General features: G+C 40.9%; 1 protein-coding gene across 3 annotated transcripts in view; it reads left to right on the forward strand.

Annotated features, from left to right (window-relative positions):
• Nucleotides 1–1,847: 1,847 nt before the first annotated feature.
• LOC126538523 (N(4)-(Beta-N-acetylglucosaminyl)-L-asparaginase-like) overlaps nt 1,848–13,990 on the forward strand; it is a 33,977-nt gene continuing 21,834 nt past the window's right edge. Inside the window, exons 1-3 of one of the 3 annotated variants that reach the window (XM_055074821.2) lie at nt 1,848–2,343; nt 2,838–2,994; nt 13,394–13,506. In XM_055074821.2, the coding sequence (XP_054930796.1) occupies nt 2,187–2,343; nt 2,838–2,994; nt 13,394–13,506 (427 nt within the window). In that variant the 5' untranslated portion in view covers nt 1,848–2,186. Of the gene's footprint in view, nt 2,344–2,837; nt 2,995–13,352; nt 13,507–13,990 lie in introns of those variants that run through there. The other 2 variants (XM_050185380.3, XM_055074822.2) reach the window with 2 other exon arrangements.

Raw genomic sequence — 13,990 nt, forward strand, 5'->3', positions numbered from 1 at the left:
CTAACAGCAGTATACCTCGCCAACGAAAACAACTTGCTCTGTGGTCTTGGTGATCAGGCACCAAGCCACGATTACTGATTGGATGAGGCTCTCGAGGTGACGTCTTATGCATGTACACAAGCAGCACATGTTGCCATGTGTGTGAGGCACTGCCGGCACTCATCTAATGACAGCGCTATGAAACACTTTGTAAGTGTTTTGGATATATATAGTGTGCACAACCTGAAAGTGGGAAGCTTTCCAAAGAGGATAGCAATAATAAGACTGATATGTAGGCTAATTGGTTGAAATGCACATCGGAAATGGCAGTACAAACCATACACATATACAGAGAATAAAAACCAAGAAACATGGCACCACGTTTCGTATGGCCCTTCTCTGTGTACTTGTGTTGTTTGCAGAGTTGTTTCAAGTAGGAATAGTGACTTGGTCAAGTCTGACGAGCTCATAATTAAAAAGCAGCACAATAAAATCACAAGTGCAGAATGAAAGTTTATAGAGCGAAGCTAAATAATTATACAGACACAAGCATTCTTTTCTCTCACTTTCACACCAGTAAAACAGCACAACAGAGACCAGTGTACTAGAAATTCGTTGAAGCAGAATACCAGTTTAGATGATTTCATTGTCCTTCATGATTGAACCCTGCTTGTGCCTGTATTCCTTTCATTTTGGTGTGTAACCTTGCTATTGTTTTTCTTTTCCACATGTTCTGCGCCACTTTTCAATCATGAATGTCTATGCCAATATTCTCGCAGCCTTTCTGTGCATCGTAGTATGAATATCTGCAGTCTGCACATGAATGCACGAGCACTGCACTTTTTAGACAGTGCATAAAATTAAATTTCACGTACATTATACATATAACATATAGTAAATAGAACCGTACCACCATATGTTTATTGTTTATTGCCTTACATGTCAATAATTTTCAATTTCTAGTGCATGAGGTGAAGAAAGGATTAAATTATTGTGTCCTAATAAGTGGAATTGCATTGTACAGCTGGGAAGCTTTGTGCAAAGGTAGCCACAAGCACATTGTTTTTCTTTCAGCCATTGCCGTTATTATACATATATAGTCGTATTTTTATAGCTGTCTATTCGAAAATTAGTGCACTGCATGCTCCTGTAACAAATTAATCTCCATACCAATCTGTAGTATCATAAGACGTACATGCGCAGAAACAATGTTGGCACAAATTAATTTGCCAAATCTTCTATTCTGCTGAAATGAAACAAACTCTGCACAGAACTAGAAAGCAACTTGCTTTTTTCTTTTCAGAAGCCTTAGGTTTTCTTTGAAACATTTTTTTCTGCACTGAAATATCTCTTATGCTTTGTATTAAATAATATGGATAATTGAAGCGTTACCTAGCTTGGAGTTATAACATAAAAAAGGCAGGCAAAGTTGCGAAGCACTGCAAAGCTTTACGGTTTGGGTACATTACTATTTCCAAAGGAACCCACGAATTTATATTGAGAGGAACCACTATCGCATAGACAATGCCCGAAAGATGCCCGTGGTTGAAAGTAATAATCCCCATCCTTCCTTTACGCTGAATGAGGAATTAACTTTGGCTTTGACATTAAAGCAGGCGAACTCATATTCGAACAACGCGTGCCTTTTGATACGGCTCTCAGAAAAAGAAACGTGAACAGTCTTACCCAGACGGTGCGTGTTTCCCGTAGTTGTGCAGTGGCGCGGCATCCGAAAACGCGTCGCGCATGCAGTTTCTCTTGTTTCAGTTTTGGTTTCGCTTTTACGTTTAGTTTCGATGACGTAGACGGTTTTGGTGATGACGACGTCATTGTTTGCGTGTTTATGTGAGTATGCCGGTTCAGATAAACGTGCGTGGACTCTTATCACTGGTTTAGCTCTGACGACAATAATTTGGACGGTTTCGTTGGGCGTTCGTTTCGTTCGTTGCGGGTATCTAGTTTACTTTCCAGTGCATGCGCGCGATGGGAAGCTTGCTGCTTTGCCTTAAGGTTTTCAAGGCCTATAGTCACACGTATCAGCTGGCATTGATTGGTAACTTTTATCAGCGGTACGTCTGGCTCACGTGCTACCTGCGATAGGAACGTGGTGCCACGGTGTTCAAACTCAAGTAACGTGCCTACGTCGGTACGCGTCGGTCTGTCACGCGGTGCTGTGTCTTGGTGTGGTCGCCGACGAACGTATAGCTATGGGGACTGACCGCATCTCGCAGAAGTGCCTGGCGGTAACGGCACTTCTTTTGATGCATTGTCCGCTACTGCTTGCGCTTCACCTAACGGAAGGTTACTGCAGCGCGTTCCCTCTCGTCGTTAACACTTGGGGATTCTCCAACGCTACACTCCGAGGTAGGAGGATGGTGTGCTCCTTGCGTACTACACGCGTCCTTGCTGAAATAAATCCAACCAAAGAAGCTGCGCTTACGAAGCAGCATGCAGTATATGGTTGCCGCGCAAGAACGCATGTAAAACTGCAGCTATAAACACGTGAAACAAATAAAATCTGTCAATAATTCCACTGCCCGCAGGTTGCGGTTCAAAGTTGGTGAAAAACGCAAAACATTGTTGACTGCCACGTACGCATTCATCGCCCCATGAAATTTGGCCCGATTCGACTGGTGTTATGATTTGCCATAGGAGAGTGCCTCTGCAAAGCCAAACATTTTTTTTTTCCCTCAAGCTTTCATATGCATAGGTCCATATTTCCTCTAGATCGTGGCACATATGAATATATACATAGCTACAACTATAGAATGCTCTAAAGATAGTTGTGGAGAAAAATCTCAACTTGTGTCAGTAATAAGAACGGCTTTGTCGCGCTTAAAAATATTTCTTGCCTGCAGCATGGGAAGTGCTTACTGCCGAGAATGGGACAGCGCTGGATGCTGTGGAGCAGGGCTGCGCACAGTGCGAGAGGGACCAGTGTGATGGCACAGTTGGGTACGGCGGCAGTCCAGACGAAGGCGGAGAGACGACTTTGGATGCGCTGATCATTGATGGGTCAGTTGGAGACAATTATTCCCACACCTTGGGAACGTGAAATTCTTGTGTTCCATATTCCCAGCTCGAGCACAGACTTAGTTCGTCTGACACTGGGACCATAGCACTTAAAAAACGTAAACACATTTTATTTATTTCAGGAGTACTGCTGGCCTCTCACATGAGGCTTTAGGCAGGTGTGGGTCGTAAAAAAATAGAAAAAGAAAAGCAGATGTGCTAATACAACAGTAAAACTTGAACAAGGCAAGTCCACAAATGCAGTTACGAAGTCATCACCTAATACAGTGTATCAAACTTAACATTTTGAATCTTTAGAACAATTGTAACTAAAACGATAGTACTTATACATTTTATAAGTCTTTTGCGTATGCACACTGAATAAAAAAACAAGGAACATCAGAATATGAACGATAAGAAACATCTTAGTAAAGCATTATCAGTAACCTTTCTAAATACAAAGCCTTGTAAATACGTAATAATGCAATGGACGCCAATGAAATCTTTCTGGCATACATAAAAGCACAAGAAAATGAAACATAAATTGGAATTTAATACGCATGCATTATTTGAGGCCGAATGATGGGAAAAATAATAAAAGAAAGAGAAAAATCAAGTGTATTTTTCGCAGTTTTGACATGAACAATTGAACATTTGCACAGTTTACCAGGTCTGCAGACACAGCATTCCAATCAGTGACGGTGCGTGGAAAAAATAAATTTTTTAAAGCTTGTGTCTTGCAGGAATACCGTAGTCCCTCAATTCTTTTGGATACTTGGGTCGTGTTAGTCGGTGATGAAATAATTCTGCGTATGTGTTCTTATTTATGCGCAGCTTATCATGGTACAGTGAGACTATCAATTTCCATCGATCTTGCTGTCATCTTGTCTGCAATCCATCCAAGTCGGCGTTTTTTAGAAGTATGCTGCGTGATGTAAAGGAACTGCAGTGATTATAAACAAATTTCATTGCTTTCCTTGAACCATTTCAAGTTTCTTAATATATACTTGGCTGTGGGGATCCCATACCACCAATGATGCACTCAAGGATTGGACGGATGAAAGTTTTGTACGCAATTAACTTCAATTTGGGGTTGATCTATGCAAGGACCTTAGGAATCCTAGTTTCTGCATAGCTCTCTTTTCAATGTAGGCAACATGATCATTCCACTTAAAATCTGCACTGAGTACAACACCTAAGTATTTATGGGTATTAACGAATGATAGTTTATGGCCATTGATTGAGTATTCATACCGTAAAGGGAGTTGTTTACATGTTGTAGTCATAGCCACCATTTTCTTTTCGTTAAGCTTCATTTGCCAGGTTGCACACCAAGAAGATATTCTCGTTAAAGCTGCGTTTAAAAGAGCCTGGTCACATGGGCTACTTATTCCTAGGTAAAGAATGTAGTCATCTGCAAATAACCTTGTAGTAACCGGAATATCATGGGTGATGTCTTCAATAAAAATTAAGAAAGAGCACCTGGCCCGCAAGCACTAAATCCTGAGGAATTCCAGGCTTAACCGGTTGTGAATCAAAGCATATATTATCAATAGAAACTACGTATTTGATTTTGGTGAGAAAGGTGGGCTTCAATCCATGAAATTAAAGTATCATTTTTCAGTATAGGTTTAAGTTTTACAAGAAGTTTTGGATGCGATATGCAATCAAATGCTTTTTCAGTCTATGAATATTATGTCAATTGGGCCTTGTTTATCTAGAAAGGCTGCAATATCATGAATGGTTTCCAGAAGTTGTGTAACAGTAGAGAATTCTTTACGTAAACTGTGCTGCCGGTCGTTGATTAAATTGTGTTCCTCGAGGAGAATTGAAAGGTCCTTGAATATGATGTGTTCTAGAATTTTGGCGCATGTGTACAATAGGGAAATGGGTCTGTAGGAAGAAATTAGAGAAAAGTTAGATGTTTTTGGTGTAGGAATAATTTTTGCAAACTTCCAACCGTTTGGAAGCTCGCCCCGTGACAATGATTTCGTAGAAATAATGCACAAGAACTTCGAGCAGCATTCAGCATACCTCAGAAGAAACGCATTAGGTATGTCATCAATACCAGACGACTTCTTGGATCAGTATTAAGGAGCAGTGACAAGATCCCTTTGTTAGATATGGAGATGTCACTTATTGGTGGAACATCATGAACTGTTTTTGAACATGGTTTTCTACAATCATCATCGGTAAATACTGAGCAGAAGGACATATTAAATTATTCTGTAATTGCTTTATTGTTAGTAACAATAGCCCCATTTACAGACATAATAAAGGGACCCTGAAACGATTTTGACAATTTGTACAAACCTACTGAGTCGTTAGAGTAGGTCTTCCTGGTCATTAATTGACGCATCTAAGTGTTCCGCGTAAAGCGTGTAATTTATTATAAGGTTTTCAAAATGTACATTGCTGCTGATCGCAGCACACTGCTCGGCGGAATTTTCAGCCACCCCTACCCGTACGACATAAATCACCCAATTGACGTCAGTAGGGTAAGCTATCTGATTGGCTGCCTAGGGTGTGACATCGATAATTTTTCCTCCTTTATGGTGCACAAATGATGTTCGTAATAGTTGGAATGTTAGTTTAATTTGTTTCTTTAAAAAAAAGTAACAGAAAGAGAATGCACAAGAACTATTTCTCACTACACTTAAGCACTTCCAGCACACAGCAAGTGTCATCTGCTTGTGTTACAACATGCTCCATTTTGACGAGAGCTCCACAGTCAGAATCGGTCTCAGTCTTTTTGCAAGCACTATGATTCGACTTTGTTGCGTTCTGGACTGCAAACGTAGCGACTGACAGTATGTCAAGCTGCGGCATCGTATCTCTCTGCAAGGCAGCAGACGAGTGGACTAGCTGCAGCGGATTGGACTGCCGCTATCCGATCGGCACCAGGATTTGCGCTTTTACGTCCGTCACTTTACACCGAAAGATTACTAACGTTTGCGAGTCCGGTATTAGGGTATACGCAAGCGCAAGGGGACAGGGCCTGGCTGTTTGACTGTGTCGCTTCATGGGATGAGCAGAAGCGCAAATGTGAATGGTCTGCACGGTGCAGCCACCTGGTAGCATAGAGCTCAACCACACACAGTAGCAGTAACGAAATGTATTCTTCTTTGGTGCTGATGTTAATTTTTTGCAGAGTGTAATCGTGAACATGTTGTTTTTGTAAATGTTTAAGGTGTTTTACACTTGGTTAGAGCAATATTAGCTCTTTGTTTGGCTGGTTAGGCTCTGCGCCAACGGGTGGCTGGGCCATGGAGACTGATCAGGCAGCTCACGTACGTCTACGCTGAAGTTCCCTATCAGCTTGAGTTTATGCCTCCACCTTTTTGTCGAAACGCCCAGCTAGCCTGTGGTTACCAGAATGCCAGACACGTTCGGTGCTGCGACAGAATGCTCGCAACATATGCTTCTTCGATAACTCTCGTTTGGGGTCGACTGCCAAGCAGCTGGCACAGAGTTTCGAGAGGCTTTGCATGCTTGCTTCTAGAGAACCAGAAGTTTACGACACGATGTGCCATTATGACGCAGAGCCAATGAAGGCGGACCTTAGCCCCGATCACTTGGCAAACGAGTTGAGGAGAAAATGCATGACTATGGAGGAGGGTAACTTGTAATCCTCCATAGCTCTCTTAATATAAGACATTTCACACAAATTGTGGTGTGAATGATTAACTTCAGCTGTACCCTACACGTCTACAAAATTTGTCCAAACCGTTTCAGGGGCCCTTTAAGGAAAATTCTTTCTAGGGGAAAATTGCTGCCAGAATTTCGCTGGGGACGAAAGTAAGAAGTTTTCCAAGGTAACATTATAATAGTAATCTTCCGCTTTTTTTATAGTGTCTTTCGACTGTTTGCGCACAATGCAGGCTTTATGCATGTTAGTCAAAGAGGGGTTCTGGTGGTTCTGTTTTCTTATCTTCTTCGCCTTTGGTCCCAAGCGAACAGCTGACTTAGCAATCAACGGGCTTACATTTCTTATTACTTTTACTTTTGTCGGTATGCAATCATGAACGCACTGCAATACAAGGTTCTTGAAGAAACCAAAGACCGTCAACAGAACAATCGTTAGATTCAGAATGTATGGTAAATCGAGAAAGATATGTCTAATGTGGGTCTAGTATTTCTACCTCATTGGCACGTGAGAAGACAGGGACTACTTGTTCTTCCCTCTTGCTTTTTAATACTTCGTTAAGGTTAATGCTCAAGTACATCAATTTATGATGCGATATTCCATCAAACACATAAGTGTCCGACACTCGACATAACATGCTGTTGCTAACAAAAAAGAAATCCAGGGTTGAAGCAGTGGCATTCTGGATGCGGGTGGGTTGCTTAACTAGTTGGGTTAGATCATGAAAAAGGACTATATCAATGAAGCGTTTAGCTGCATTTGATAACGGTACAGAAAAGTCAATGTCCCATGTAACTGAAGGGACGCTAAAATTACCACCTAATATTATATTGCTAGAGTAACCGGGTACGGAACAAAGAAATTCATTAATCTTATCAAACAATGCTTCATCTGTGTCTGGGGGTCGGTAAAATTCGCTGTCTATAAACTTAAGATCACTAGTGTCTACCTTCATGATAATGCATTCGAGACCTGGTATATCGGCCAGTCTTTCAAGTCGTAAAGTTTCCTTAAAAATTATTGCTACTCCGCCACCTTGTGAATGTCTATTCTTGCAGTTGATTTGGTAACCCTGAATCGTGATCTCGTCGTCACCAATGTCGTTGTGCAGCCAGGTTTCAGTAATTATAAGTAGATGAGGTTGATATGTTAACACGACACTGTCTAAATCGTCACTTTTTGTTAGAATGCTACGAGTGTTAAGATTTACACATCAAAAAAAGGCCTGTTAAAGTTTCATTTAATATGAATTTGTCTGGTAGTTGATGTGCAGGCAGAGACCATTTCATGCTGTACTTCATGTAGCGTTAGTGATTGATTGTCAATCTTAATTTTATCATGTACAAGCTTTACTTTTGTGCCCGATTTCCTAATATCCGAAGTACTGTTCTAAAGTAGATTTCTCACGTGCCCAGGGATTGTGGAAAAACCCTTTGAGATAGAAATTCCCTTCCCTTTTAATTTGTAGCAACTTTTCAAGACGTTAACTTTTTTCCTGTAATCGAAGAACTTCACAATCACTGGTCCCCTTTTACCGTGCTGCTTTCTCCCCAGCCTATGAATTCGTTCAGCTGAGCTCACGCTCACATCTAAAGTATGCTTGAACAGATTGTCTACAACGCTATCCATGAGGTCTTCAGAGGCGTCATCAATCTTTTCCGGTATGCCGAACACAACAACGTTGCTACACCTACTCCTATCCTCTAAACCAATTAGCTTACTTTCTAAGTTATGAACGGTCTTTTTGACACTATTAATTTTATTGATGAATCATTTAATTAACACAGAAGATTCCTCGACAGTTTTTAGTTTTGACCCGATGTCATCAAGCCTTTTTTGGATATTGATCTGAACTTCAATCAACTCCGCCAACATAAATAAATGGGCAAGCACAGTTTTATAATTTAGCTTTGAAGGTAGCAAACTGTCGTCATCTTTCTATGTCTGCATCGCTTAAGTGTTACAGTCCTATTACCATTTTCCAAGGAAGACGGCGGCACATGTCTCTGTCCAGAAGTAAAGATAATACAATGACAAAATAAATTGGTGAGGCTTCGTGTATCCTCAGCATTGGTCGAACAATGGTTAATTGGTTGCCACCAATTAGTAGTTTGGAAAAGAAACTTAGTGCTACTTGCAGCAGAACTGATAGTTGGGCGAGTTGGTCCGCCTTCACTGTGTCCTTGTCGATTGTGTGTGCTAAATATTTCACTATGAATTAGTGCTACTGGGTTTGCAAGCTCCCCCACTATAAGCTTTATGGCATGAGAAATGGCTAGTGTATAAGATAACTTGCTTGGAATGGAAAGTGCACTATAGGTTTTTAGTTCTCACATTAGCGATGCAAAAATATAGTAAACTGCACAAAAGTATGTTGTCCTGTCTGGGAAACATTTGTCATCTCTTTTTTGGAATCTACCAATGCAAGCAGATAATGTGACATATGCAAGAGAGCTGGGATAGTTGGTAGAGATTCATTGTAAAGGAGTGCAAGAAGATAATGGACACAGAACACCTAGACACCACAAGCGCTTGTAGTGTCTAGGTGTCCTGTGTCTGTTTGTTTGCATTCTTTTACAATGAATGTGATGCATGATGTTGGCTCGCTGATTGCCATGGTGGTTTCAAGGTGACAATCTGGATTAAGAGCTTAAAAAAATTCTCGCATAAGTTGGGCATCCACAATTTTATTGTGAAATGCCCAATCTTTAGTGCTTGTTTACAATCTTCATATTGATGCAAATATTTTATCATTTTCTATTTGCATGTGGTTTAGAGCAAAACCAAGTTATATAAAAAAATTTAATGCAGTTTGCCGAGTGATATTTTATGGTCCAATTTTTTGTACCCATTGATTGCACAGGCATACCCGCCCAGCAGTGACACGAACTGGTGTAACAAATGTACAACGGCAACTGAATGTTTGACATCCGTTACGTGAATATTTTATTAATAAACTTCATAAACATTTCTGCTTGTCTGCAGCACAGATCGTCATTGCTGCAACATTATATATAGAGCAGAGTTCCTGCTCACAGCATTCCTGCAAAAGAACGTCCACGCATCTTCAACAGACGTTCAGTGTGATATAATGAATAATCAAATAATTGTTACTATTATTCTACAAATTTTGTATTTTTTGGGTTCCATTGTAATGCTTTTTGAATCCTAAGGTTGGAAACTGTAGATATAATAGAGGTTTTGCTGGAAAACAAAGTAAAAGCACATAAAATTTTTTAATCCTGGTGCACTTGTAGAATTAAGATGTAAAATGCTTGTGTCTGTGTGTTATGCTACATTTGAAATGTAGTTTCTGTGTGAGTATATTTTCTTGTGAAAAAAAAAAAGAGCTTTGGAGGCTATTACCAGGCATGGAGGGCAAGGTGATTAATGCATACCTTTTCTTTAGGATGATACCAATTGTCACATACGATGCCTTGTCATGCATTTTAATCTGTCACGGTTTCTGTGCATGAAAGTATTGTATACAATGGGGAGTTTTAGCCTGTTGATAGATGTATTAAAGTTTATGGAACACGAAAGAGACAGGTGTGTGCAACTGCATTGGCGATGGCATCTTGTGGTCCTGATATGTCAGCTAGAGCGCTCATAACTAGAATTACAATTGTGGTCGACCTATTTGCTACTGCAAAAATGTTGCAGCGAAGTCATTAGCATATTGTGGATTTTAGTTTATTCCCCCTGTCTGTGAGAACAGTTACGTAACACAAAAGCACTTCTAAAGCATTGTGGTTGAAGAAAGTTTCATAAGCTGGTGCTGTCAATGCTGCTGCCATCGACATCACTGGCGTTCTGATATTTTATAATGTGGTTATAGACAGGCTAATAAAACTGAAAAATCTGCAAAAGATTGCATACATTAACAATATGCAATTTGTTATACAAATCTTAATACATTCTTGGCAGTGCTGGCCACACATCCTGGCCCATTACGTTGCATCATTTTTACTCTAAAAAAGACAGGAAGCTGCAACCAAAGTTTACTGTGAGCATGAAATGGTGGAGCACCCACGGCACCTGTAGTAATCTCGCCCCTGAAGAAATGGCTGGACTGCCTCTGAAATGTCGTGTTTCAATGAATTTTGATTGGAGATTCCTTAGTTTTGCTTTGGTTAGTGTTTCTCAGCCTGGTGTATCTCTGCTGAATGTTTACCCTTGAATTGCTTCCACTGCTTTATTCTTTCTAAAGTACACCGCTGTACAAATTAAGCTGGCGTGCACCACATTATTGTTGGAGTTCATGTATGAAAATATAATTACTTCTTGTGGTCTTGTGCAAAATAACTCCGTTAAGTTGAACTATCATTTTACTTTGAGCATCATGACCATGAAATGTAGCTTCTTCCACACTTGGCATCTTATTGAAAAATCTGTCGGCTGAACCTGTTGCTAAAATGCACCAGCATGCCAGCCCCCTTTTATGATCAATCCACTCTCCTGTACCGATGCGACATTGGATTGGTTATGATCGAAAAGCAGACATCAAGTTAAGTGATTTAATTTCATTTTTGTTTCATTTTATTTCATTTTATTTATTTTCTGAAAGTGCCCAAGATCAGCTTTCATCATCATCATCATCGTCATATTTATGTCCACTGCAGGACGAAGGCCTCTCCCCGCGATCTCCAATTACCCCTGACCTGCGCCAACCGATTCTAACTAGCGCCCACAAATTTCCTAATTTCGTCGCGCCACCTAGTCTTCTGCCGTCCTCTACTGCGCTTCCCTTCTCTTGGTACCCATTCTGTGACCCTAATGGTCCAACGGTTATCTAATCTGTGCATTACATGACCTGCCCGGTGCTATTTCTTTCTCTTAATGTCAATTAGAATATCGTCTATACCCGTTTGCTCTCTGATCCAAACCGCTCTCTTTCTGTCTCTTAAAGTTATGCCTAGTATTCTTCGCTCCGTCGCTCTTTGCACAGTCCTTAACTTGTTATCAAGCTTCTTTGTCAGTCTCCAAGTATCTTCCCCATGTGTCAGTACTGGTAAAATGCACTGATTGTATACTTTCCTTTTCAATGATAACGGTAAGCTCCCAGTCAGGAGCTCACAATGTCTGCCGTATGCAATCCAACCCATTTCAGATCAGCTTTACACCTTAATAGTGGTGCACTTGTGTTACACAAAGAACATAAAACCGAAAAACAAAACAGAATATCTCAAACAACGTTGGTACAAAGTGCAGCAAAAATTGAATCAAAGACAGAAGCGAAATAATGAGCAAGTAGTGGAGCTGAATATATCAAGATCATCATGCAATATATTTTGTTGTGTTACAGACGTGTTATAGCATTAGAGGTGCAAGAGGAATTCACGTAAAAAATGCTAAGATTACGCAAGTTAGGGCTAGGCACTCAGAACATTACAGCTGACAGTGATACAGAGCCATTTCCTTTCAAAATCCTTTTGTCCTCATATGGCTCAATTGAGTGGGACCATCTTGCTGCTGGAGTAGCAAACATTGAAAATAACTGCCACATTTGTGATGCTTTGGCTAATGTTACTATATACAAAGTCATAACTCAAGTTTATTGAATTTCACTGCATACTTAGTTATACTCGCTGCATATCCCTTTGTTTATGTTTTTGTATTGTAATTCTCTTTAACAACAGCTTTAAACAGCATGGCACAAGACCCAGCAAAATAACTACTGGACTGTATCCAGCAGTTCAAAAAAGCACTGCCCTGTGGTTCTCTCTCTCCTACAATGCCTTTTATGTTGAGGGCAAAAGAAAATGTGGCTGATGCCATCTGTGATGCATTGTGCCGGTTTTTAATTAGTGATGGAGTATGATCAGAGAGGTCAGGGCACCGTTATGTAGTACTGCAGTTTTACAACATGTGACAGTCATTGATCACTGTATTGGCTACCATTGTGTTATGAACATTGAGAATGATGCTACAAGAGGTTTTGTGAGCCCATGCAGATGCACGTTTGCTGTTACAATGTCGATTGCCTGTCACAGCAGAGATCTACCAACTGCCCATTTATTCAACAGTTGTCGCTGGATGGCTGAACCTTTATGCCAAAGATCACCGGGGACACCATTTTACTCTGCAGTTCTGATCAGAATGTCAGAAAACATTCCTTGCATTGGAGCCCAGTGACTGTGGAAGGCAACACAGGTGTAACAGAATGCGAGCTCATCCTTTCACCAGAACTTGATCAGTTTACATCCATGCGGAGCACTGAAACAATAGTCTGAGGTGTCAAAGATGAGGATGATCCGCCACAGCAATGCACCTCCTTGCAGAGCTTATAGGGAAGTGACACATTTTCCTGCAGCTGCCACAATTCAGACCCACTCAATGTGCCAGGTTGAACCTCATGCAGAATTCTGTTTGTAATGCTACAATGCAGCATGAAGGGATGCCAATTTCAAGTCATTAATGAGGTTTGCCACAAACCTCAGAAAGTGCTTGACAAGTTTTAAGGAGAGGGCTACTGGAGAGCAATTTGAGGAATTGATAAAGACACTTAGAGAAGTGTACTGCCTCACCTTGAGAATGAAATTCACTAAATCTTTATGCTACAATTACATGGTTGCACTCAGGCCTGGTTTCAAAACACTTTTATCACGCCTTGTACATTGTGTGCATTTCAGGTAGTGAGTGCATTTAGCAAGTGAAACGAGAGCTTTGGGCCAATTCTGATGCACCAACTGTAGTCGTCTGTGCCTGCCCCCAGATGCTGTTTTTCCTGTCAACCTCACAGCTTGCATCTTGCAGCCCCAGCTACTCCATGGGGGCTGTGGGTGACTTGCGCCGGGTGAAGCATGCCATCTCCGTGGCACGGGCAGTGATGGAGCGTTCCACTCACACGTTCCTCGTTGGCGAGAAAGGTGTGGCTGGTTCTTGTTTGTTGGAAGGGTAAATGTGCTGGTTACAACCTGTGGCAGCTCTGTGCTTGGCCAATACCACAGTTCCCACATTCATTGATGAACTCTGTCATTTGTCCAGTGCCAACTCTTTTTGATACTGTTGACTTGCCTATTCATTTCCTGAATTGGAGCAATGTCACTACTTTCTCACGTATTCTTGTTAGCTAACCACCTTATGGTTGAAAGAGCATGCTTACATGAACACAAAGCAGAAAGAAACGAGCAACAGTCACTCCTGTGCCCCTTATCAGACTGCCTTCTATTTTCAAAGTGTTCTTGTGCATTCCATGATTGCAAAAGTGAGACAGTTAGCTCCTTATGCTTATGCTGGTCATTTTCTCACATTTTAGCTGATTCATTGCACTGTTGTTCTTTTATAATGAGAGTCACGATGACAATTGAAAAAAAAAAATAAAAACAGCTTGTTGTCCATGCTGCTGCCAGT

This window comes from Dermacentor andersoni, chromosome 4 (genome assembly GCF_023375885.2).
Source record: "Dermacentor andersoni chromosome 4, qqDerAnde1_hic_scaffold, whole genome shotgun sequence".
In the NCBI taxonomy this organism is placed as follows: Eukaryota; Metazoa; Arthropoda; class Arachnida; order Ixodida; family Ixodidae; genus Dermacentor; species Dermacentor andersoni.